The sequence below is a fragment of the Manacus candei genome, unplaced genomic scaffold, assembly GCF_025592945.1.
Source record: "Manacus candei isolate 608988 ecotype Guabito, Panama unplaced genomic scaffold, ASM2559294v1 h1tg000081l, whole genome shotgun sequence".
Classification (NCBI taxonomy): Eukaryota; Metazoa; Chordata; class Aves; order Passeriformes; family Pipridae; genus Manacus; species Manacus candei.
This window is the reverse complement of record NW_026138129.1, coordinates 6,122,771-6,149,592: the sequence shown is the minus strand read 5'-3', so window position 1 is coordinate 6,149,592 and position 26,822 is coordinate 6,122,771. Positions and strand designations below refer to the sequence as shown.

Below are 26,822 nucleotides of genomic sequence, written 5' to 3'. Positions count from 1 at the left end.
TATTGACTTATTTCTAGGCACTCCACAGCACTGAAATCCCACATGTCTAGGTGATGCTTGCAAGGAAAATACACTCTTGGTGCATTGCAAAGATACCCTGTGTTAGGAAAGCAGGGAGTCAGGGGGAGCCAACCAGAGACTTGCTTGCCCTGAGCCAGTCCTCCAGGCATACCACCTTTACAGCAAAGAGGTCTTGCAAATCTGTTCCTGGTTCAGACTCAGAGCAGCACAGGGAGGTAGGAGTCCCACACACCATACCGTGGAGTGGGTGGAGGAATGGATCTCATGCCACCTACATATTGCACAGCGTGAAATAAATAAAGTGGGTGGATTGAATGTCATAGATACATACCACTCCTTAACTCTTATCTGTCTGCACTGGTATCTGTGCCAGCTGCATCTCCACCTACCTAGAGGCCTTCTGGTTATGGAAACCCACAACTCACAGTGATATTTTACCTCTGTAGAGGTGCATTGCTTACATCCACTTTTGAAACTGAGGAGACAACAAATGTTCTTGGTACGAAAGAGTGACCTCTTTCTCAGATGGGGAGCAGTTCCCTTTTGTGTGATTTGTTGAGACCTGATAGTTGAATTAGCAAAGGCAAAGAACACCTTGCTCGTTTTTTGAGTTGGATACAATTTATCTGTAGCACTGGAAATGGCAACCAGTCACTCTTGCTCTCTTCTCCTATCTCTGTTTGGAAGCTTGTAGGTTTTGCCAAAATATGAGTCCAGGTTCAGATATAGGGCTTGTGTTAGTACCACATACTTGGTTGCATGACATTCCTTATCTCCCTTTTTGCTAATATCTCTGTTGGGAATCTTGCACAGATAAAAATAGGCCTTGATATTCACTACAGCATCTGCTTCTCCTTCCCAGTGATTTGCAGACAGAGACTTGCCAAGTGTCTAGTGACTCATTTATTTGGGAAAAAAGCCACCACAACAATACAATCTGCAAACCCACAATTTTCCTACTCCCATGTAAGAAACATTTTTAACAGCCACTCAAGACCTTGTGTAGAACATCTATTAGCAACATGCTTCTGTTTTTCCCCAAAGAGTGATGAATACAACTCCAGGGGCCCAATTTCTATTGCCTTTTTCTTTTGGTAGCCACTTACTCCGTGCAAAGTATATGTGACACACCAACCTGGGTCCAGAGGCCTGACTTATTCAGCAGAGCTTGAGGGGACAGGCATGGACTAGGCTGGTGGAGCTGCCAATACTCTGTCCTTGGCAGGAGGCTGGAGACTAATGCTCAAGTATGCTAATCTGCTTTGCTGCTCTGTGGTCCTGGCCCAGTGATCCATTTACCCAGGGCAAAGCTACTTTAGATGTGTTTTTTCAGTAGCTTGCATAACACTACACTGGGTGCTCTGGAGGGGAGTAAGTGTTGTGTTGATCTGAGGATGTTTTTGTAATTGAATATACTTGGTCAGCAGAACCTTTACTAAAACATAGATAGAATAAATTTTGAAAGCAAAAACAAAAGGGAGGGGATAAGAAAAAGAAGAACTTCTATGCCTCTATGAACAAAGAGACCCAACTTCTGGCACTTACCCCTGCACGCAATGTGATTTTCTGTACTCCGGCAGTGCAGTAGTTGTAGGTGGACTGAACCCTCAGACGTGGGCTATTGCAAGGCCAGATCCAAACCAAGGAGCCACTAGAAACAAGCCTATTCACAAGCATAAAGAGAAAAAGAGCTAGATTTTCCATGTTTGCTGCCACTCGAGTCTGAAGACATCAGCGGCACTCCAGCAAAAGCATCCTGTTGAGGCCCACAACAGTTGAGGGATCACCAAGAAGCCAAAGTGTGTGAGTTGCAGAGCAGGAGTCAAGAGTCCCAGTACTTTGCTCTATACAGAAACAGTAAAAGTAGGAGGTAAAAAATGCCTGGGATGGATCAATGCCTGTCACTTATAGCTGTCAAGAAAGCATATTTGAGTTTCCCTGATGGGAGAAGCAGACATCTCAAAGACTATCTCCAGAGAAGGGCTGGTGTTTCCCCACATCCTCAGGAAGCAAAATTTCCCGTCATTTCCCATCGAATCCTCTTCTACAACTTGTCAGCCTGAATGCATACCTAAAGTGCTTCTTACTGTTATGAGGAAGCCAAAAAGCTGAGCTTTGATTTCTAAGCAAAAATCCTCCAATCCTCCACCATATCACCTACATGTCACAACCTAATCCATACCTACCTCCATTTGAGTATCTCGCCTTCTCTGATTCAGGATGCTGAAAAGCCCTGGAACAATTAAATACTATACATGACTATTTTTTACTCAGGAAACAAAAAATTAAAAATATTGGCATTCTATTTTTAAATAATAAATAGAAAATATTTATTTTACAGCATTTTCAAGATCATTTTGACAAAAAGGCATTTTCATCCAGCGTTTGACAGACCAAAAGAAAGAACTTTTACAGAAAGCTTCATAGCTCACACAACTGCATACACAAGGTGAGTTCTTGATCTTTAGATATATTTACGTATGTGTATGTTACCAGTTTTAACAATTACAAACTAAAAGTTAATATACTGAATTTCAAGAAAACTCCTACTTGTGATATAATTACATTGCAGTAATAAAATCAGTGCTTAATATGTTCAAAACAGATATGAAAACAATATTGTATTTTGCCCCCTTGCCATCTCCTCATCCATACAGATCTGTTATGTTTCTTTTTCTTATTTATCTCAGTTCTTCAAAGACTGGCTTCCTAGCATCAGCTCTGTGCTACTGACTGTGCATGTTTTCGGAAACAGCACAGCAGATCTTATACTATGATTATTAGAAGACAGAATCCATTGCCAGTGTGGTGATCAGCAAAGAAAATACGACATTTTTTCCACTGTTTTAATAAGTAATCAGCATTTAAAAAAAAAAAAAAAAGAAGCAACAAAAAATATCCCCCTAAAAACCCCAAGCAGAAAAAAAAATTCAACCAGCTAACCCTCAGGCATCCTCAGTTCATTACAGAGACATCAATATTCTGACAAAGACAGAACTGTGTCTTTGGGCAAAGTCATTTCATGCTTTCCACGTGAGGTCGACAATAGTAGCTGGCCACTAGTCATATTGAAGGGAGCAAACACTGTGCAAAGAGAATAAGGAAAAAAGACTCTCTGGTTTTGAGCACCAGCCAAACCTTCCAATACCAGTACTCCACAACTAAGGCAAAACTATGAGATTTGGATCTTCAGAGAAGAATTAATAACTAGCAGCAGGTCTTCTTAAAATCCAAGTGAAAAGCAAGAAAAAGAATAGAATTATGCTGAATTCAGAAAAAACTCTGATAAAGTATTCACATGTGGTTAAGGCATGGTTAAAATCAGGTTTTGCAACTATATTAATCTCAGGAAGAGATTCCTTTAAAATATTTTTGGAAATAAGTGTCGAACTGTGGTACAGATCCTCAGCTGAATTCAGCAGCACAAGCAAAGATCATAGCATCTAAAATCCTGACCTGTATATGTATAATAAGCGCATTTATAAATAGGGTAATAATCATTATAATTAAGTTAAAGCCACAGCAATTAGACCTGGACTTTGACCACACCTGTCATTAGGGAGCTTTGGATTAGGCCCATCTCTAGGAAACACATGAAAGAGAGAGGAGGAGGAATAATAAATGACAGAACTACAACCGTCTAGAAGTGATCTTTAAGATGCTGTATTGTATATTAAATACAAGAATTGAAATCATGTGGAAAGAACATGCAACTAAACATCATAGAGTTTAAAAGAACTGTCTATAACAAAACCTGGGAGTTTATGCACACATTAAGCACTGATGAAATTTCCTGTCCTGATGTGATTTTATTTTAAATTTTCTGAAGCAGTGAAATAGTTGAATTACTTTTCCTGTCTCACCTGGATTTCTAAACCAGACTTTTTTCTTTTTTCTTTTTATATTTTCTTCTTTTTTTTTTTTTTTTTTTTGTTAATCACACTTGCTGCAAACATGTAAAATAACAAGATCTCAATGCACTGGTTTATTAATACCATATGTCTACTTCATAAAATATCTGCAAAACAAAGCACCCTAGTGTAAGGGTAGCAACTGTCTCAGCTTGTATATGAGAAAAAAGAATGTGTTAGCACAGCATACAAACCTTCAAAGATCTATCGAATATTTGTAACAATGCGATATAAAAACATGATTGTAACATAAAAATATTCATAGTATATAAGACAATCTTCCAGTGGTAGTTATTGGACATTACTCTTCACACATACCATACACACGCATACAGATACACAAACATACGTTCACTCCAGTCTCTTGTTGGGGAGCTGGCTCCATAACCCCCAGTATGGAATTACCTTTCTTTCAGATTAACAGTTGCTCTAAGTATACAGCTATTTTGCAATGCATTTGATTCCAACGTAACACAGAGGAATGATGCAATGACATGGCAAAATATGTTATTTTATGAAAAGATAGTCAATAAATATTGTTCTGCTACAGGAAACATTGTGTAACAGTTTAGCCACATGGTTTGCGATCTTATACAAAAGGGCAGTTTTTCTAAGTCCTTATCATATTACAAGTACTACAGTGAGGGCTTTCTTCAGAAACCTCTTGAGTCTTGATCATGTTTCTCAGTCAGTTCACAATCAGTGTTAAAAAAGCCCAGATCCCCCAAAAAGCAGCCTAGTATGAAGAACAAATCATTCAGACAAAAGTCAGTAAGAGCCATGCGCTTTCACATTATCTCAGCTCCTCTCCCCCAAACACATTCCGCAGTTATGCCACCTGTAGAAACCAGGAAAAAAATATTTTTGCATATATGTCTCATATACAAGTAGCTTCGTTCCCCCTCACCACACTCCACCCTTCCAGCTCCTGGGTGTGTTGCTTCTGTAGCAGACAGACAGCAGTCATGAGGTGTGCTAATGACTTCTCCAGGTCACACTTCCAAGAGTCCTTTTTAAGCATTGCCAAGAGAGGGTTTGACTAAGTGTAATTACATTTTTTTCCTGTGTGTTTATTTTTTTGCTATAGAAGTTGTCTCTTGGGTTTGTGCTTTGTTATGGTTTCCTAACATTTTTCCAAAGTACAATATTTTTATTTTTAACAGATAGAGAATCTTGAGCCCTCAGAATGGATTTTCATCTTCTTTTTGTTTCATTTTAGTTATTTAAGTGCAGGAAGAAATTTTTGCCTTGTCACTTGTGACTTTGTTCTTTGCTCTCTCTCCCCACAGCCCTGAGAGACTTGTCTCCTCAAATCGTCCCAACGGGCAGCTGCCAAAGTCCTTCCCATCTTGTCTGTTGCAGCATCTACAGGGTGGACGAGCTTTGTTTATAATCCCTCAGGATGACAGAGGCATAGGTCACATCTGGGGGTGTGCAGAGCACCGACTCAGAGACAGGAGAGCTGGGCACAGAGCTGCCCGAAACCACTGAATCCCGGAAAGGGGACGGGGGCGTCAGTGCTGGAGAGTCTTCCAGAGTCAGTTTGCTGGTCACCGGCTCCTCGTCCTCCTCCTCCTCTGTGTTTTTCTCATACACATATCCCTGAATGAGCTTTACCTTCTCACTCTCCACTTCATCAGCCGGGGGAGAGAGGGTCTCCTCGCTGAAGGCAGCCACCTGGAAAGGCTGCAGGGACGACTGCTGAGGTGGTGGAGGCTGGTACGGGGGCCGCACACCGTTCCCTGAGCCGGGAGTGGGGATGGCAACATTGAACTCTGGGATGCCGGGGGCGAACTTGTTGACCACTCCTTGCAGCTGGTCCATGAGGGACTGTGGTTGCAGGGGCAGGGTCTTGGGGGACTGCTCAGGTAAGAAGAGCTGGGTCTCCTCCGCTGTGGCCTGCAGAGGTGGGGTGGTTGCCACTCGTCTGTGCACCACCATGGAGGGGCTGCTGGCCTGGTTGAGGCGAACAGGCTCTCTATCTTCTTCCTCCACCACATTGTACAGAGTCTTACTGCTGATGTCGGTAAAAGTCAGGCTTTGGCCGTGGTAGTCTTTAGTGAGGGGTTTGATCACTGCTGTTTGATTGCACCCTGTCTCCTGGTTCTTCACATGCACTGAGAGTCTGTGCCATGTATGTTCCCCTTTGGGATCTTGTCTTCCACCTGGTTCAGACCATGACACAGACTTTCCATTAGAACTATGAATAAAATAAAGATGGGTTTATTTGCATTTACATTATGCAAACACAGGCAGTATAACACACAAGCCTACAGAAATACTGATTGCTTTTCCTCATTAGTAAGCCTCCCTCCTCCAGTTCTTTGTGTCCTCCCCGAAAAACTACATAAGGAAACAACTATGTTTTTTAACAACAGCAATTACTTTGATTTTCATCCAGAAGTGATTACTTCCTGATGGTTATCCATCTTACAGCCAGCCTGGAAAGGCTAGCCTGTGGGAAGGGCTCCAGGAGGGCCAGCTGTGATTTGTGGATTCGAGCTATATAATTTTGTATCTAGGTTTGCTCACCCCACCTTGTAGGGAGGGAAGGAAAAAAATGGGAAAAAAGTCACAGGAAGAGCTTTAATTAAGCCTGATTTACAACTTAAAGGAAATATTTTCAAGCTGTTGGAAGAAAAACAACACACAGTTATAGCCTTTGGCACCCTGTGTAGAGAAGTCCTTTTTATTCCCTCTCCCCCTTTTGCACTCAGGAACAGTTTAGCTATCAAAGAAATGAAGGACTTCTGGGGACTCCATCAGGTAGGAGGCAAATGCACTTCTTCCCAGGTGACTATTATTTACAAATCAGGATAAAGTGCTGGGACTGAAAATGGTTGATTTGTGTGGGTGGAGGAACAAGCAGCGACAAGACCGGCCTCATACAGCCTGGATCCCATCGAAGTGCTTAGCAGTTTAGCTGAGTGGGGATCTGAGGGTCATGTCTGCCCCTGAGGAACTGTAGGTTTTCTTGCATTTCCCTGTGCCATTGAAGGGAGCAACACAAAAAGCAGAGTGGCAGCTTGTTAGCAGCTGGTGGGACAGGGAGATGAGTGTTGCTTAAGAGGATCAAGCAACTGTTTCATTGCAGGTCAGGCAGTAGAGGTCATTGACAAATTATAATATACATCACCTGTGTGATAACCAGATACAGAAATTCTGAGATGATTTATTCAAAGCAGCCTTAACTCAGGGTTTCATTCCTCAGTGACCAGGAGCCCTGAGGATTAAATTTCAGACCCTGTGATTGCCCTGCAGGTGCATGGCAAACTAGGTGGGAGCAGCCTTGTCTCCTGCTACTCCACACATGAGGGGAGATCGCTTCCCTTACTGTATTGCAGTATCGTTCAAAGTATTTTGCTTTTCCTTGCTCAGACTCTTGCAGTTCTCTTTTTTCAGGGAGTAAATAATTGCCAGTTGAATTTTATTTAAAAAAATAGTGACTGACTTTGTCGCAGATAGTGTTGTAAATCTGTCAAAAAAAGAAAAGAAATGTACATGACAATGTGTCACTTTTCTGCTGAGCCATAAATATTCCTGGAGAAAAAAGAAAAAAGCTTTTGAGATGGATCCAAGCTGGGAAGTTCATCTCCAGCTCCAGACTCTAAACACTGGACTCACCATCTCTGTGGGAACTGGAGCATGAGAAAGGGCCAATATAAAAAATTTGTAACTCCCCAAAGCATGTAGTGGGTAGGATCTAAAGCTGTTTGGATTTAGAGCTTTAGCATAGAAAGTAAAAAAACAAGTTCCCAGCTGAAGAAGGAAAATTCTGTATTATACTGATCAATGAAAAGATAAGAATGAAGATTTAGAAGAGTTCCGGTTTGATCAAAACTAGCTGTGGTATGACTTTTTTTTTTTTCAAGTGGTATACAGATAAGCAAATGAATGTAATTGTTGGGTGTGAAAGATTTTTAAAATAATATTTAACATGCCGAGATCTGCAAACTCCACGCAGAAACACATTTTGTCTACTTTAACTTCAAAACAAGTCTTTTCGTGTAGAGAGGAAAAGAAGTCAAGTGCTCTCATGTTGTATTTTGCTGATGCTGTAGCTTACAAATACTGCAAAGGGATTTTCTGAAAAAAAATACAATGATTATCTGCCACCTTTTATGCTAAGTCCACTTCTACATAATTTATTTCTTCATAGCTAGTTCTGGTGCGTCATCTCACTTTTGAATCCCTCCTCACACCATCTGTTTAGTCTCTAACTCATTTTGTTCCCAAGATTTTGTATTTTACATCAAAGGCAAGCACTGCTATTTTAAGGAACTCACTACCTCTGTCTTCAGATCATGCTCCTATTTAGTTCATTTCCCTCACTCTCAAATTCTGCTCTTCTGACTTCTTTCTTCTGTAGCACTCTCCGTAATGCACTTAACTGAGCTCAAATCAACAACCATGGTGCTGGGACTGCAATACCCAAACGTGAACAAACCATTTCATCAGGATTTGCTGTTACCAACTTGCTCTATGAGGAAAGCTGCTGCTGCCGATGCACCTTGCCTCCACTTGCCAGACCTTAATGTTCGTGACTCGTGACAAAGAGCTTTAGAGCTGCAGTGGCTCTCCGTGGGATCCACTGGACAATATCCACTGGAAAATCTCTTTTCTGCTACTGTTCTCCTCAGACTCTTGTTCCAGCTCTTTCCCTCAACTTGCTCTCCTTGCTATGTCTGTGCACCATTAGCCTGTTAATGAGTCATTTGAGGTGGAGTCACAAGACTGTCATAGAAATACCTGGGCTCTGTCTTGCTGGATGACTGGTAGGGGGTCACACCAAGATTAGCACATTCAGGCAAAATTCATAATTAACATGCAAGAAAAACACTTTTTATGCTGGAACAAAGACCAGCCATCTTGAATGGCATTAATTGACCTTTAGACATAAGCAAACATGGGTCTGCAAAAGCCCAGACCTGAACTGACTCTCAGCAAGACAAGGAATCGCCTCACTTGTGATAATGAGAATCCTGACTGCATGTGGGAGGAATGGTCACCAAGTTATTGTCATATTCTCTTTTGAAGGAATTATCCATGGAAGGAGGTGAAGATCAAAATAATTTGCCTGGCATAATGGAAGAAGGGATGGTTTTCCACACAAGGGCAAGAGAGGACACCAAGCTGAATTACAGCTGGGGTGTAGAAAACCTGATGTTCAATTGCACAGCGACAAGGTGGGATTAACTGGTGGAGGTGGGATTAACTGGTGGTTTCTTGCTTTTATCAATAGGATGGTTACCCATTTCATTTCTTTCATGTATTTATTTGTCTTTCCTAGCTTTCTCTGTACTGTATACAATTTCCCATAGGATTTAGACTTCCCACTTACTGCCTAGATGTGAACCCCCTGGAGTCTCAAGGGATCTTTAGGTATGTACTTGCCTATACCCAGTGTAACACTCCAACTACTATTTCTTCAAATCCTCACATCTAACCTAAATGTTGAGACAGATTCACGGACATCCTATAAACACATAAGATGGGCTTGCTTTTGCTTTATAGGCAAGGACATACACTTAGATGCTTTTTCTCAATTTTCACAGCTTTATTTTTGGGTTTTGGTTTTTGGAGGAAATGTTGGTAAGTATATTTCTTGTATGAATTTTTTTAGTTATATGAGAAGATCTGTTGTTATTTTTGGTAATTCGAAGTGTTGTTTTTAATACATGCATTGATCTTTATAACATACTCTCTGCATGACTATGGGGCAGTCATTCTCTGATACTTTCAGACGATTATTAATTACTAAACAAGACAGAAAATAACTTCAGACCTTAAGAGTTACTAGCTGAAGATTTTTAAAAGAGCTGGTGCATCCAAATCTGAGACTGTGGTTCAGAATAATCCTGCCCACCTGTAGGACATGCATACAACTCGTTAGACATCTCACTGTTCATTGTTAAGTATCTCCAGATGCTCAAGATCTGGCTCTTCCTTGTGACAAGGATTTCCCCAGACTTAAGTCCATTTTCGGGCCAAGACCAGAATCCTGCTCCTGCCAGTGCCTGGAGGATCTGACCCTGTTGGCTTCCTTGGAGCAACATCAAATCTGAGCACCCCAGAACAGGTGGTTTCTCTCCACACTGCAGGATACTGAAGATGCCTTACTTTAGACTTTGAATAGCAAAGGTTTCTTTGTATCTTAGAGGCTGAATGCTTCTGAGGTGAAAAATTATTGTCCCAGTGGTCTAAGGGAAGTTAGTTTGTGCAACTCTCTGATCCTTTCACCAGCAAAGTTACAGCCTGAGATCCAGAGCACAGAGAATGAAATCGACTTTGAGTTCTGTATGCCTGAAATGTTGTCTTTTTTTGTCTTGAGCATTTTATGCATAACAATCCCTAACTGATACCACATGAAATGGTTTAATAGAGTGATATGTGCTATGATGAAGTTAGCTTCAGGAACCCACAAGCTGGGAAATGGCTTCAGATGCAGTTAGGCAAAGTGCTTGAGAAAGAGCCCTTCCAGTTAAAACAGCAAGGGACATTCCTTGATCTGTTAGAGTTCATCTCCTGTTTCATCCCTTTAGGATGCCAGAATGGTGGTCTGTTATCTTCTCCAAATGGTCATGAGCTGAGGGAGGATCTCAAGCTTGCTGAGATGAGGGATACAGTCATTTGGGCCAGGCCTGGTGGTGCTAGACAAGATTCAGAACATAGATTTATGATTTAAGGCTGTTTTTTAAAAAGCAGCAATGGCAATTAACCAGAGGAAAAGGATATAGGAGAAATTATAAATATTACCTTTCTTTCTTTGTCAGACTGATGCTTTGTCCCAGCCTACCTCCTTGTAGTCACTATAGTAACTGAAATGCCACAGCTAGTAGGAAGCATTGAGATAACCTGGCAGTCTCTTCTGTGAAGACAAAATCTTAGTAATGAACATAAAATGCAAACCAAGAAGAGCCTATCAACTTTGGCAGCAAAAACTGAGTCAAAAAGAAACCCTAACTATCAGCAACCAGCCAAGGTCAGTGTCAGGTACTGTCCAGTCAAAAAATGCTCCCACCTTCACAGAGTGGGGCACAGTTACAACCACCTGACAGCTGGCTCCAGAATGCAGAGTGCGCAGGGCTGATTCTGAGCACTGACACAGAGATGGCCAGCCTTTGGAGGCTGGCCACAATTCTACAGGGAAATGCCCTGTTCAAAACTGTGCATTGGACAAAACCTTTCTCATCCCACATGGCAGTTGCTTGATGGATGCCATCCTAGGGAAACCAGTGGAGGAATTTCTGCCCTGCCCGCAGAAAGGCATTTAGCCAACTGCAAGCTTTCTGCAACCCAGCAGTCATGTAAAAAGTGGTAATGAGCCTGAGCAAAGCTTTGTCCCACTGCTACCTCACCATTCCCAGGACCCAAGCTAACAAGCTTAAAATTTAAGGCTAGTACCTGCACTGCAGCACACTGTAGGTGCTTAGCTTGTATCACCAGGGTCTCTTCTATTATTGTCTCTATTTCAGTAAGGCCCCTGGGGCATGAAATTTGATTAAAGGAGAGAGCTGATTTTAATCCAGGGTGGTGATATCTCCCTGTACTGAACAGCCCCTCGTTTCAGAACTGCCACAGCCAGTCCTGCCACTCATTAGCAGAGCAAGCCACGCTGGTTAACGTGTTTCTGCAAGCCTAACTTCTGGAGCATTGCTTCTAGGGATTTATCTCTTACACCTGGGTGTAAAACTTCTGGGTTAGTAAAACTTCTCTGCACTCTCCCATGAGCCAGGGAGCCATCATTGACCACAGTCCCTATCTGATGTATGCTCAGGACTTTTGCCTGATGTTAATACCCAAATGAAAAAAAACAAGAATCACAAACCAAGTTCAGCCTTAGTCTTTTTACACTATAACCTCTATCTCGGCGATAAGAGGAACTTAGAACAGTTCTCACAGCAGGACTCCAATGCTTTCTGTGGTGCTGTATAATTAGAGCAAAGTTTAACATCCTACTTACGTTTCTGGGAGTTTAAGTTACTGAACCAACTTTTCCTTGTTGCTCCACTCACTTTTTTTTTTTTTGGTTATGGACAAAATTGCCTTGGGCACGGGACAGGATATTCTGTGTAAATTACAGTGCTGCTTAAAATGTATGATGGAAACTGCTACACAAAACATAGGAAAACATAACACTGTCATGCTGTCTTGCTGGGGAAGAACCTGATGATACTTAGGGGTGTTGTGAGCAAGCACAAGCCCAGAGTTGCCTTTCCAACTCTGTCTTGCCACTGGCTTATGTCAAGTAAATCTAATGTATTAATTTCCTTCATTGGTTACTCCAATGCAAACATTAAATAGTATTTTATCTGAATTACATACAGGCTACCTAATGTACATTGACCCTATTGGTAACTGTTTTTTTTTCTTTTTTAAATTGAAATGTTAATTTTATACAGTCTGTAATGTGGATGCAGTAGCTATATATAGCACTTTTATACAACTGTGAATTCAGGGAGCTGGGGGCTGGTGAGAGATGGTAGTGTAGTTGAAGTTCAAGGTCGTTGAATGCCTAAAACTTCAGCATGTATCACAGATCTTACTTATCCAGCTCAATAAAGGTGTGAGAATATTACACTGATAATGTGTATGAAGGTCTGGCTACTAATTATAATTACTACTGTAAATTTTTAGTCTCATCTAAAATATAGAAGCTATGCCACATTTCAGTCATCTTTCTAATTACTGGTAAAAAAAATTTGATTCCCATGTGTGTTCATTAGGTATTTTGAAAAAAATTACCAAATAACTACTAATGTGTTGCTTTGAGAAAACAACTCAATCTAATAGATAATACAAAGTTTGGGATAATAAACAATTTGTCACGAACAGCAAGAAAATTCATCCTGTGTTCAGGAAATAAAGATGGGAAACCTGCAAATCAAAGTGAAATTGAAAAGTGCTCTTATTAGTGAATAGCTTTTGAATCTGTTTATTTTATTGTTTTTAATAAATAAACCTCACCAAATATTCAGAATTAATTCGTCCTACTGAATAATTTTTTGTAATTTTTTTAAGGATAATAAAGTCAGTGCATGAAAAAAGAATGGTTTAAATCATTAGAAACTATCTGTTATTAATGGAGAAGCACATTTGTGTTATCTGAAGATGTCTCGTGCTGCACATTCAGATAAAGGTATATGACAGTGCAGCCAGTGATGATGCCTGAACTGAAGCATTTATTCAGACAGGCTCAAAATGGAGCACAGTTAGTAGAACCTGAAAACTGAAAAGTACAATGTTTTGTGCAGAGGGACCTGGGAAGCTTAGGAAAATGTGAAGAAAACGCAAGAATTAAATTCATTTAGAAAGAGTGTAGGTGGGTGCAAGGAAGGCAAAACAGTATGTAGGACTAGGAGGCTGTGAAGATCAAAAACCTTCAAAAAACATTACATCGAAAGAAATGCCATGGAGCAGCTGTTGAATTAGAAACACAAATTAATGAACTTGAAATATAATAAAACCACAAAAATTGCCCATGAATTCTGTGTTCCCCACTCAAAAGCACCACACTGTGGTACAGGAGGTCTTTCCTATGAATGCAGTTTAATAGTAATTAAGACAGTTGGAGGTTTTTCCCTGCTTTCTGTAATCCTCTGTGATTCTGATAGAAAATTATTTGGGGCACCATGTTTTTTACCAGAGAGATATTGACAAGCTGAAAGCTGTATACTGAACTGCAACAAAAAGCACTGGGGACAGAGAAAAGAGTGCATGAGATAAAACTAAAATAGCCAAATAGATTCAGGTTTTCTTCAAACATCTCATTAGCACCGAGGCTGGGAGGTACTTCACGTGGCATATAGGTGCACAACTGAGACCTCTAGATGAAGCTACAAAAGGGACAATTTATGCTGAACATCCAGAATGTTTTCTAGTCAATAGCTGTATCACAGCAGGAATGAATTCCTAATGAACAGACAAGCAAGTTGCCCTGGATATTTGCTGCCAAAATGTGTGCAACTCTTGCAGAGGTAGAGGTCAATGAGGTCTTTCTCCCACTAGAACTTGTCAGATTCTCTGGTATACTTGAGAATAAAATAAACTCCCAACAGTTTGAACAGTGCTCAAAGACATCAGACGTGCCTTAACATGCCAGCATTTTGAGTTCAAACTTAACCCTGTTGCCACAGGAAGCTTAGTCATGAGGCCTCTGATTTGTAATGTACAGCTCTCCGGAATATTCTGCAGTAGATAGAGCAGATTGTGAAGCCTGTGGGTTTTTTGGGTGTATCTGAAAGTTTCCATGGTAACAAATGTGCAGCTTCAGAAGAAAAGAGCCCGGAAACTCAGAGGTGATGTTTCTGGTGTTTTTAAGTATGATAATAAAATTTTATTATTCTCTATTTTCATGATTCTGCATTTCTAATCATCTCCAGAATTGTACAGAGAATGGAGATTAACATTAGTGAAAAAACCCTGATGCTAAGTATTGTGTTCATCAAAACACAAGACAGTTTCAAGACTCTACATCTATTTGCTTGTAACTGGAAGGTGAGGGAAACCATAGCGCCCATGGTGATTTCTAGCATGTTGTGGTAGTGAAGGAGGGCTTTCTCAGAAAAACCTGGACTTGCAAACTGCAGCAATTCTGGTGAATGAGACTGAGGCATGAGACCAGGTAGTGGTGTTGGGCATCTGGTGATATGATGGACACACATCTACTGCTCAAACTGACATTCGTGGCCACAGGGATCTTGGGCAGTCAGTTGCAGATGGAGGACATGCCCTTTCCCAGGACACAGGGCAACACTGCCAGGCATCTGAATGCATCAGCCCTGGTTGGAGGGAGAAGGAAGCCTGAGGGACAGGGATGGGCAGCGAAACCAAAATAGCTTCATGCTCAGCAGGTCTGAAAAGCTCCACTGCTTCTTAAAGCCTTTTTTATCTGGGCAGCTGCCACAGGCATTTGAAGTTCCATTGACTGGTTGGAGTCCCACCAGAGGTGTCTCTCAGGAGCTTATGTGGATGGGGATATTTTTTTCCAAACTGAAAAAAAATCCCAAGCGTTGTCATGCAAAAAGCAGGAGGTTCAGCCTTCCCTGTGCTCAGGAGTTTCACAGCTTGTGCCCATGCTTTTTTTGCATAGAATTTGTCGTTGCGTTCGCATTTACCTCCTAAGAGTATGTCTGTGTTGGACTCCCATTTGAGTTTCCAGACAGATAATTGATGATCTGTACCCTGGGAATCTGCAGCACTTGTTCCAGTTCAGAAAAGAAGGGCATATTTTTCTGACTAGAAGTTAGTATCAAAATGTTTGTACCACTCCTTACACTGCCTGTGTACAATTTGCCTTTCAGAGTGCCAAATCTGGTTGCTACACAAGCCCTTTAAAAGCCATCACTACTGCTCCAAATATATGATGCATTTTATGGATTTCTTCTGATCTGCAAATCAGAGAGGTAGATTTGATTGAATTAACATCATTGCTACCTGTGCACAAATTGCATAAACTGCCTGAGACATACACAGAGCTAATGCTTTGCACTGATTAGAGCAGGGGAACAACACCTCTGTAGCGAGACAGCACTGCTCAAAATGCTGTGTCAGTGGATCACAGGCAGCTTTCCAGCTAGTCACTGCACAACCTTCCGCGGGGCAGGGAGCAGGACTGTTTTACATTTGCAGTTTAGCAGATGGAAATGAGCAAATATCTGGAAGAAATGAGGCAAAGCCTTTCAGTTTCTGCAACAGCTAGCATGTTTTCTCCTCCTTGTTTGTGTTTGCTCAGAGAGGGCAGTATTTGCACTTTTTACTTCTGAAGACCTGAATTTTGCTATTGTTCTCTGAATGCAGAATATGCAGAATCCGAACAACTTTCAGAAATTATAACAGAAAAAAATTCTCTGCTATTATTTTAAGATACTGTTTGTTCCTAGGCCAAATCCTGCTGGTTTTATTTACATGTGCCTGCTAATGTTTTACCTGTTCTAAGAATCCCACCAAACAAATGTTTTCTGTGTTCCCTCTGCTGGCTGTGCAGCCACAGTTCACTAACAAGCACAGTTAGCAAAAGTTGTGCACAGCAAAGGTGTCTCGTGCACAGCAAAGGTGTCTCGCCATGACATAGCCACTAGATTGTTCTTTAAAGCACACAGGATAGTGTCATCTCTATGCAAAACTGTAAAAAAGAAAAAAAATATTGGCTAAATGGAAAAAGAAGATAAAATTAGTACAAAAAAGAGGACTTATTTGCAAAGTTGTAGGCATTTAGAAATAAAATTGAAGGCTTTAGAGAAAAAAAATAAAACCTGCAAAAAAAATATTCACTGTCCTCTTCATCACATCTGGTCAGTCAGTTGAAGGCATTGTGTGAAACAAGGGGACATAAGCAAATTTCCCATCTTTAATGGCATGCACCACATTTGTCCCGTCATTAGACATGATAAACCAATGAGAAAAAGAAAGTAAGGGGTAAAACCACTCTTTGTCATGCAGCTTCTCTTACACATTCACTGCAGTGTGGGATTTTTCAAAGCTGCACATGTGCCGACGGACACTGGCTGGTGGGCGAGAACTCTGGCTGCCTCTTCCTGAAGATTGAAAAGAAAAAGACACCCAGTGAGTGGTTATACACATGTGCACACATTGTGGCTATACCACTCAATAGGTGCCTGTCCCTGACCTACATCTGAGGGCTTTGCCATCTTTTTTCCTCTTATCACCTGAACTTCCACACAGATTTCTTCTTGACTCCAGCACAATATTGTTTAAAAAAGATTTTTATGGTGTTCATTCCTGCTTCCTCTGCTGATGCACTTTACATACCAGATGCTGTGCATCTAGCTGTCAGAGGGACTTCGCCCATGGTGTTCTTAAGATAGGACGAAACGGTGAAAAAGGAGCATCTGCCTTTCAAATCTTATTTAAAAAAGCACCACCAAAAGTTTTTGTTGGTGGAGTTTTTAATATATGCTCAGCTGCCACTTATTCCTTTGTCTCTTATTTCCCTAATCTGTTTTTCTAAATGTTTCCCTTCTTTTACTTTGGAGCTCTAGCTGAATAGTCACTAGCTTTCATTATATGTGATTTCACTATTGTGCTTCCTTTTTTTTCAGGGAAACATTTGCCTTATTGAGGTAGACACAAAATGAATAGTCTCCTAAGCACTCTATCTGCAATGGTAATACAATACGGGATTGCAAATTGCAGTTTTGGCCATTAATGTAAGACAATTTCCATTTCATTTTCTCCTCTTCCTTACCCTATCAAGTGAATGCAAATTCTCATTTGTCTTTTCCAGTATAAATAAAAATAATACACGCACACACATGTGTGCTTTGACAAAAATCTCAGGTAAATTTGCACATGAAATGTATCAATGAATTTCTGCAAAAAAAAATTGTCGTTGTACTGCAAATAAAATGAAAATCAAAATTCAGCATTTCTTCCCATCAAACAATCATAGTGCATGCTTGCCAGACTACTGTTTGCCTCAAAACAACAGGTTCATGGATGGTATGTGCATGTACTACATACTCAGTACAGCTGTTCATGAGCCAAACAAGCCATTCCTCTCACCACATACTAAAGCACGAGAGTACAGTGTGATGTACACAGAATACATGCATACCCATTTTGGAGCGGTAGATGCCTTGAGATGACTTCCAAACTATTATGAATAAAACACAAATAAGACATTCTGCTGAGCAGTTTTGCAAACCTAATCACTTTGAAGTCTATAGAATAAAATTCCTTATCAGGTGTAATGAGACCTCTGAGATTCATAAATTTAAAAGTGATCACAATTAGAAACTTAGCTACCATGTTCTCTCCTACACCCAATAAATTTACAGAGATTGTTAAGCTTAAACAGAATATCCAACATTTCTACAGATTTCCAGTTTTCTTCATCAATTGAGAGAGTAAGAGCTTTCTAATTCCTGTGCTTTTAGTTCAGTCACATGAGCAAATTTTAGAAAACAAGTAGCAATATGTAGTTGATTAGCTGAGAGAAATGTATTTCAGTTCTAAATGTATTTCATACACACACACTGCTGTAAGCACAATACAGGGCACATAGCCACAGAGAGCCCTGCTCAGGGACCCTGGAAAAGATGGAAGACTTTTGTTTCAAAGCACTGCTTGGGACTTGGGTCTTTCTGAGTCAACAGGCCTTGCCAACCATCATCCCTCAGGGGCTGCAGTTGGCTGTCATTTATTGTTTACTTAGTTGCACCTGCCTTGTATTTCCTTGCATTCATATGTACCCCCAGAGTGAGTTCAGAGCATTTTGCTCTCCAAGCTTTGGGCACTTGTAGGTCTTGTTATGAAATCTTGCTAAATGAAAGGACAAAAGAAGCCTGCTTCCTCCAGCAGTTCAAAATGCTTCAAAACATGTTCAAAATACAACGAACTCTTCTCTTACTGTGACTGCAGTTGCGCTCCTCAGCCAAAATCTAACATGTTATTACACTAATCATGTAATAGAGCATGCAAACCCAAAATTCCTGGCCAGGTTTGCATTCTGCAGGAGGTTGTTGTTGTCAAAATGTTGCCAAGCTCCATCAAAGCAGTGGTCTGCCTTTTGGTCAAGGGTGATGTTCACATGGCGAAACACAGCCTATACACTACAGAAATCAGCTCTAAATCTCAAGGCTCATGCTTCAGTAGGATTTATAGTGAAATTTAGGTTTGTAATTATGGGAAATGTAGTACATGAGTGGATTGTATTTCAGTGAATTATTTTCCACTTATCAAATCATTGTCAACTGCATAAATAATAATAAATACTTTTGGAGCATTCAACTTTTAGGCTGGCTTTGTCTTACTAGCACTGTGTGCTAATACTGCAGAGCCATGATTTAAAATTAGTGCCCAGAACTCTATACCTTTCTTTTTTTATTCTATTTTTAATTATGGCAATGTATTCCCTCTTCCTCCTCCCAGCCTTGCAGGTAGTAATGGTACTTCACATACATTTCTTTGGTTATCAAAAAATTAGGTAGCCTGCCTGTCTTTACAATATGAGGATTAATGAGTCATTTTGGGGGCAGTCTTCTCCAGGGTAATTCCTGCTGAGTGATTATTTGTATCCTGAGCCCAGAGGCATGATGGATCTTCTGTGCATTTGAACGAGAAGCTGGTATACCATCATGAAAGTGTCTGAATTGCTTTATAACAAACCCCTGGGTGCAGTAACAGGGAGTCTTGCAGAGGAAGCAGGGTGGCAGTGCAGGTGGTTCCTGAAAAAAGTGGATTAATTGCTTTACTTTATGTTCTTTGAAGCAGAAAAATGCTTCTACCTAGTCATTCAGAACAGGGTAGGTATTAGGACTGTTGAAATCTGTAGTGAGGAATATAAAGGATCTGAGGGAAGAGTCACTTTTGCCACTATTTTTTCTCTTAAGTGTAAATGAATCATTCCACGAGGCAAACATCTGTGTCAGAAAAGTGTAAATTGCTATCTGCAATGTTTTATATCTCAACAGCTGTGAAACTGGAAACATTCACCTTCTGCTCTGAAATTACTCTCTCTGCTCAATCAGACTACTCAAACATATACAAACTGAATGATTTTGTCTGGTGTCCAAGAAAACGGAAGTGCAGTACGATGTGTTATCTATTATTTGAAGCCATGGTCAGAGATCCTCCTCACTAGATGTCCAAACTGTAAGAAAATCTTTCCCATTCCCCCAGTCAAAAAAATACAGAATAGCACAGCCCCAGATTTTATATCATTCTGTATGAAACAACTGACCATCAATAACATTAGGAAGAAAATAAGGTGGGAAAGAAATCAAGAGAAGTGATGATGGCCTAATGCTGGTGCTTAGAGTGACAACCCTGCATCAACTCCTCATTTTTAAGAGCTTGTGTATAACCCCTAGCTTTAATACAGGAAAGGATAAGCCTTGTACCATGTGCCCTTGGCACACTGCCACACATTTAAGAGCAGTTCCTGCTCCAGCACTCAGGTTGATTGCCCTCCGCACTCCCAAGGGACAGCTCACCAACACCACAAACTTTCTGGTCTGCAAGGTAATTGGGGAGGTAAGAACACTTCATCTGTAGAACCAGATCAGTAAAGCGTTCAACTCATCCCAAACCCTCTTGCCTCTCCAATTGGGGCATCTTCCTAGGCAGGAGCATGATTGTGTCTCTTCAGATGTTTGTGTCTCTTCAGAGGTTTGTGTCCTTGAAAGGTAAAGTTTTATGTACAGTTGTCATGGCTGGATCAAAAGATATCTACATAAAAAGAAGCAAGGCCATGTCCTTTTCCTATAGGATGAGGAGCTGAATTTTCAATAACTTTTGTATGAGCCAGGATCTGATAGGAGATTTCTAAGCCAATAGAAAAAGTTGGGAAGGTGGACAGGTTTTCAGTACAAATTCCAGTCTAAGTGATGGCTGGAAATAATCGTTCTGTGTTTTAAATTAATTATGCTAATCAGTGGCATAGTGGTAGGTTTTGGAGAGAAAGAAATCATTAAGAGCTGTGGAGCAAAGAGCAGTACAAGTAGGAGGGAGGTTATGGGGTCATTCATCCTTCCCCAGCAGAGTGAGGCATGTCAATAATTATCATCCATGGAAGACTGAGGAGCGGGAGGGATTTAACTGCACACGCTCTCTGTCAAGTTGTGAGCATCTGCCAAAGAGGACAGAAGGGCCAAGGTCACCAGGGTGACCACAGTCCCAGAAGGATGCCCGGAAAAATGTGGCACTGAGTTACATGGTGAAGACAGAGCAAAGGCCTTATGTGCTTCAGGTCACCCCAGGGCAGCAATAGCCAGCTGTGTGCCTGTGGGAGAGCTCCCTGGCTGCTCCCTTCTGCTGCTCCACCCTCCCCTGTGTGTGTCAGCACAACCCTGTCAGAGACTGAAATGTTTAATGATTTATGCATTCTAGGAGACTTTTGCAGGCTTTTGACTTGCATTATACCTCTGATGGGCAATTGAAAGTGTCAAGCCCTGAAAAGGCAGGACCTCTGATGGCCCATAACAGCCCATCTCCCCCTCTGCCAATCTAAAAAAAAGGTGGGAACCAGGCCAGGCACAGAAACTCTGTGCAGGGCCCAGGGAAGAGGCTGGAGGCTCGAGGCACGGCCCGTGACACCAACCATGGATATAATAACTCATAACTTCCTGGAGTGTGGGGGCTTCCCTCCTTCACCCCCAGCAGATCAAGGCCACCACTTCAACTGACAGAAGCTGCAACTACCAAGTTTCATCGCTGGCCCCCTTGGGCGGTGACTATATACATCTGTCCACTCTCAGCTTTTCTTTCCGTTACTCTCCCTTAGCCTTATCCTGTCTTTCCTTTCTCTCCCTTAGCTTTATCCTGTCTTTCCTTTCTCTCCCTTATGCATTTTCCCCCCAGGGGTTATCCCTATGATATATGATATAGATGACAACACCCAAAATGCTAACATACCTGTTAAAACAAAATTGTTAAAATAAACCTTACCTATACATGTTTTCAGACACTGATCATTGTGTCGTTTCACTCTAATCCACCTCAAGGGAATTATTGATAAGAACCTGGGTTACTCCTCTCCCCTTTTTTGGGGGCGGGTCATAACAAACCCTTGGAGCAATTGTTCAGTCAACTGGCAGAGAATGACAGGGACAACTACTCTGGGTCACAACTATGCCAGAAAAAGAAAGGGGGAAAAAAAACCCTATCAGTTCCTAGTTGGAGTTCACAGCATGGCTGTCCAGATTCTTGTCCCTGGATAAGTGAAGCCATGGTATGGGATGAAGGATGACTTTGGGTGTCACTTCTGTCTTAGGGCAGCTTAAAGCATTTGTGGATTTACAGGCTATGATAGCCCAAAGTAGCCGCAAGCAAATCTCTTGGCTGTCCGGGATGGTGGCAGGAGAGATTTTTCAGATAGTGTATATAACACAAAGGATTAAGACATGCACATAACTTTATGTTTCAGAGGACATGGGGAAATAAAGGAGGAAGAACTGCTCACTGACTGGAGAGCACAGAGATGCCTGGGGCCATACTTTGTACTCCACAGGAGCCTGTACTGCCCAGACACACAAGCTGCCACTGCACACACGTGAGCCCCTGCTACACACCCACACAACCACCCACTGCACCCCATGAGCCCACACTGTGCATGCACGAACTCCCAAGGATCTTGTGGAGCTACTGGCTTGCACACATCATCATGGCTGGGCTTCGTGCACAAGCGCTCACAGAATTAATCTGCCACGTGGGGCTCGAGAAACCACGGCTCAGGGTTAACGCCACCCACACGCCGCATCTGCTCACTGGGCACTTTTTGCAGTTGTCTGTGCTGCTGTGGCTATGCTTTCAAGCATAGCCTCTTGTCAATCTGCTCAAGGTAGATAATCTCTCTGTGGGGGTTTTACTCAGACTGTGGGATTTGCTTTTTTTTGTTTGATTCTTTGTTTCTTGGTTCTGTTTCTGCTGGCTCTCTGGTTAGTTAGCTTGTTTGGGGGGCTTTGGAATGTTAAAAATGAATAATGTGGAGTAAGTCCCAATTTTCAGTCAATCCTTTCTTTGGCAATGCAAAGCTAGCAAGCCAATCAGAACAAGCTAAACTGAACCATCTGAAGATTTAGCTTATGCCAGGAAAAGAAATGGACAAAAGACAACATAATAAAAAAAATTTCCATTGGAGTAGAGGGAAAAACTAACAAGAACTTTGAGTAAGAAAGAGCAAACATTCCTGGCTTTAACACACTAAGGATGAGGAGGGATTAATAGTGTTGGGTAAAGAGAAAGAGGATATAATAAATAGAAGGTGGCTTATAGATGGTCATTTAAATTGAACATATGATTCTCTGGGGCTGATCAGACTGGAACTGCGAACACCAGCAAACCATCTACTAGTGAGGATTTGCTAGAATCAGATCAGGGGCTCTTGTTTTGCTAGAGTTTAAGATCAGGTTTGATATCTTGGGCTGTGGTGCTGCAAAACAGCTGAGCTAATCTAATGATTTGCTGCTGAAATGGACAACTCTCACTCCTGTTCCCCAAGCCAGGGGGATCAGGGACACCTTCTATGGTGCTGACATTATTGTGTATCTGACCTTGAGATCTGGTTCAAGGAATCCAGCAGACAGTAATTAGTTTTCTTTTTTCCTCTCTGCAAGACTAATTTTACAGAGTGGAAGAAGGCCATGTCTTGCATACCTCAAAAGAAGAACCACAGAGCAGAGAGTAAAAAACAGTTTAAGAAGAGAGAAACTGAAGCGGTAAGCTATAAATGGTAAATTGTCTACAATGCAATAACAAAAAACCTGGAGCTTCTAGTTTTCAAGTGGGCTTTAAACTGACAACTTGTGTAATTACTTCAAGGCTTCACAATTGTTTACTGTTTACAGTGATAATGCCTTTTAACCTATGCTTGTCAGGTGTGGGAGGCTGAATACCAGAGCACATATATTCTCTGAAGAATTAGCTGACTTGTTATTTCAAAATTAAATAATCTTTAACAACTTTAATGTGGAGGCAGATGTTCTATTGATACTATATACTTTTCAACCCACACGTAAAGTGGTTTCTTAGAGTCTTTTGGCATAGCAGAGAACATAACTTCTGATGCTGGCCATGTTTATTAGTGACTCTGTGACAGCGCATGTCTTCTGTGTGGAGTCTGTTCTGCAGATATCCACACCTTGATCTGGAAACCCTAAAAAAAGATCTGGCAGTGATGAATTTGCCCATTCAGAGTCCTTGGGACACAGAGAATCGGGAGAACAGAGGTCAGTGTGATCAGATCTCTGTTCTTCATGTGAATGGTTCTCAGTGTGTTTGGGGCAGATGAAAAACAATATCAGAAGATAGATGAGAAAAGCATCAAACCATAACTAACTAAAAAAAAAAAAAATAAAGAATCAAAGTCAAGTAGAAAGCAAAGATGGAGATTTTGAAATTCTTTGCTCTTCCCTTTATAAACTCTTAAATCACCAAGGACAAAAATATAAGAAAGCAAATTGATCCATTGCACACATCTATGGGACAGACATTTAGCAAAGACTACATCCAGATTTTGGGCTGAGTGGTGTACCAGAACTTAGCCTCTGCTTTGCCATATCCATTATATCCATATACAGGTATTTGTAAATTAATGTGTCTGAATTTGCAGGTATTTTAAGAAAAATAAGCTTCTTCAGGTGCCTGGCTAGCGTGCTGTGTCCTGTCCAGGCTGCTGACTGTCAGTCACAAAGGTGTGCAGGTTGTAGTCTCACAAAGGCCAGTGCAGTCAGGCAGTGGTCCACGCTGTCGAGCCATATGCAAACTGAAGCTATGTGACTTTTGTTTCTAAAGCTTAGTAAAATTCCCAATGTCAAAAATACTCCCAGCTCCGGGAGCAAATGGGAGGGCGGGGGGGTGGGGGTGGGGGTGGGAGGGCGGGGGGGTGGGGGTGGGGTGCTAACCTGAGCTATTAGGTAAGATGGTGAGAAATTTTTCCAAATCCTTCCTTAGCATAGGGAAGAGGTGTGAGGAGCATTCCCAAATTACAGTGATGGTTTAAGTCAGGATGGTCAGGTCTTTGTGCCTTGGTGACAGCAGGCATCATCCTAACAAATTTGTTTCAAAACACGTTACTGACCGACTGAGAGAGCAATGTGTGGGCCTCTTCCCACAGAACATAAAATGTGTGTGCTACTGTCATCCACCAAGAGCCTTGCAGATATTTTTCTAATGAAAGATAGAGTAATACAGGACTGAGTTTAACACTGTATAATCAGGATAAAACCTTGACTTAATTTCTAAGAGGGTGGAAAATCATACACGCCTGCATTCCCTTAACAGAGATGGATCATCTTCTCTCTCTGGGGGTATGTGATTCACTTATGAATTACAGAGTCTTGCTAAAAATCAGATGCTCTGTCAGCATATGATCGCAGCATCTGCGGTTTGTCTTGCAGTGTTTTGCTTTATGAAGCATCCCTGAGCAAAGGAGAGTGCTCATCACAAGCAGGGATAAGCTTGGTGGACAAGCCAGAATGCAAAATGTCTTTCACATCAGTGAAAGAGGAAACATCCAAGAGTGCTATCCTCTTCATGGGCTCTTATGTGCCTCTTAGGTGTCCCTAGGCATAGAAAAGGATTAAATAAATCAGCAGCAGTTCTGCATTTCACATCTGTAATTTGCACTGAATTGCTGGGATGAAACAAAAATATTTTTAAGACACCTTAATTTGAGGTAAATAACAAGTTCCAGTATTAACTTTATATGGATACTTGTGCTGTTTCATAGCCTTGTCCTTATATGAAGGATATAAGAGATCCACATGATATCCTTCAGTACCCTAATTTTTGTTCATGTCTAAATTAGGTCAAAGATGTATGAAATCTCAAGGTGGCTCAGACACCCTTGCAAAATAAACACTTGGTGAATATCCTGAGTGTTTATTCTAGCAAGTATTTGTATGTGAATGATCATGTGATTGTGAAGTGTTACAGCTCTGGGGAGGTGAACAAAAGAGGCACAGGCTAAATCATCACACCTTTGAGGATAGGAAGGAGTAGCCTCTAGGAGACTTGGACTTTAGCTCTTTATTTAATTTCTATTTTAAAAAGCTGATTTAAATAAATAAATGGCTGTTACACATTTTAAAATTATTTTTCAGAGCATCACCCCAAACATGATGGGGGGTTATTTTTTTTTCCTAATTATGAGCTTATGAGAGTTGGAATCTGACTTCTATATGTAACACAGAGAAATATCCAGTTTAGGTGCTTACCTGGATGCACCTATTTATTTATATGACACTCTTAAAAGGTGAAGCTTTCTTCCTTATTTTTCTCACAGTGACAATTCTAACCAAAACAATGTGAGATTATGGTGCTAAGCAGATAAACAGCACTTGCTTATCCCAGACACAATTGTTTGTATCACTCACTATTGAGCTGGTGTACTTTTGTGGCATCCTAACTGGATATAAATTATGTATACAAATACCAAAATACAAGGAAGTGCAATACGTGATCCAGTCGAGCAAGAAATTAAATTACAAGTGGTGTCCTTATTCCTGTGTTTTATGCCAAGAAAGATACTAGCTTTCCCCAGGATTCTGTAGTACTGCCTTTGCTTCCCCTCAGTCAGGAAGCAGAGATTATGGTACATAACTGTAAAGCTCCCCTCTGATGTGACTGTCTATGCTTCATTGTGCTTAAGTATTGAGATTCATTATACAAAGCTGCCTGGTGCTACAGCAGTGCCCCTAAGCAAAACAACATTTTGTGATTCAGCATCCTGACAGCAGCAGAACAAGAGCAGGAGTTGTAAAGTGAAGTTTTCCGGCAGTCCTTTCATAAGAAGCAGGCTGCGCTCAGGGACCATTCCTTGGATTTGTGTCCTATCAAAATCCCCTCGGAGAACAAAGTTGAGACTATCCATGAAATGAAAGAGTCAAAATTGCCCTGGACTGAGAACTTTGGAGAAAGTGAGGAAATTGCAGAAAACTTATACAACAGGTCTCTCTCGTTTAAAGGGACCATACAAATAAAATGTGGCTCCAACTGGTGAAAAAGAAGTAGAATTCTGGATGGGAGCCCAGAGCGAAGGCACTGTATCCTGTAAACTTATTCAATATAACCTGGGTTTTATCTGAAGGCAGTTTATCCCCACTGCTTTTAATGTAGAATCTCATAGCTTTTTAAGTTATTTTTCTTAAATATTTCTTTTCTTAAAGTCTCAGGCAGCCTCTGCTTGGTTATGGAAGAAACCCCAGACAACTAAGCCCAAACTGCCAGACCTCTTAGCTTTTACTTGATGACAAACATCTCAATCATATTGTACATCTGTCCCCTCTCCTTCTCCTCAGCTTGCCCTAGAAATGATATGTGATCAACTCAGTTATGCATATGCTGGGACTTCCTTTAGCTGCTATAATTCGCAAGGAAAACTTACAGTGCTTTATGTAGCCATGTCCCTTATTTCTCATTACAAGGATA

General features: G+C 41.1%; 1 protein-coding gene across 5 annotated transcripts in view; it reads right to left on the bottom strand.

Annotated features, from left to right (window-relative positions):
* Positions 1–2,324: 2,324 nt before the first annotated feature.
* The window catches only part of GRM1 (glutamate metabotropic receptor 1), a 178,298-nt gene continuing 153,800 nt past the window's right edge, over positions 2,325–26,822 (bottom strand). Inside the window, exons 9-11 of one of the 5 annotated variants that reach the window (XM_051811296.1) lie at positions 17,509–17,547; positions 16,384–16,468; positions 5,981–6,097 (exon numbers count right to left, since the gene is read on the bottom strand). In XM_051811296.1, the coding sequence (XP_051667256.1) occupies positions 16,408–16,468; positions 17,509–17,547 (100 nt within the window). In that variant the 3' untranslated portion in view covers positions 5,981–6,097; positions 16,384–16,407. Of the gene's footprint in view, positions 6,133–16,383; positions 16,469–17,508; positions 17,548–26,822 lie in introns of all 5 variants that reach the window. The other 4 variants (XM_051811297.1, XM_051811298.1, XM_051811294.1 and 1 more) reach the window with 4 other exon arrangements.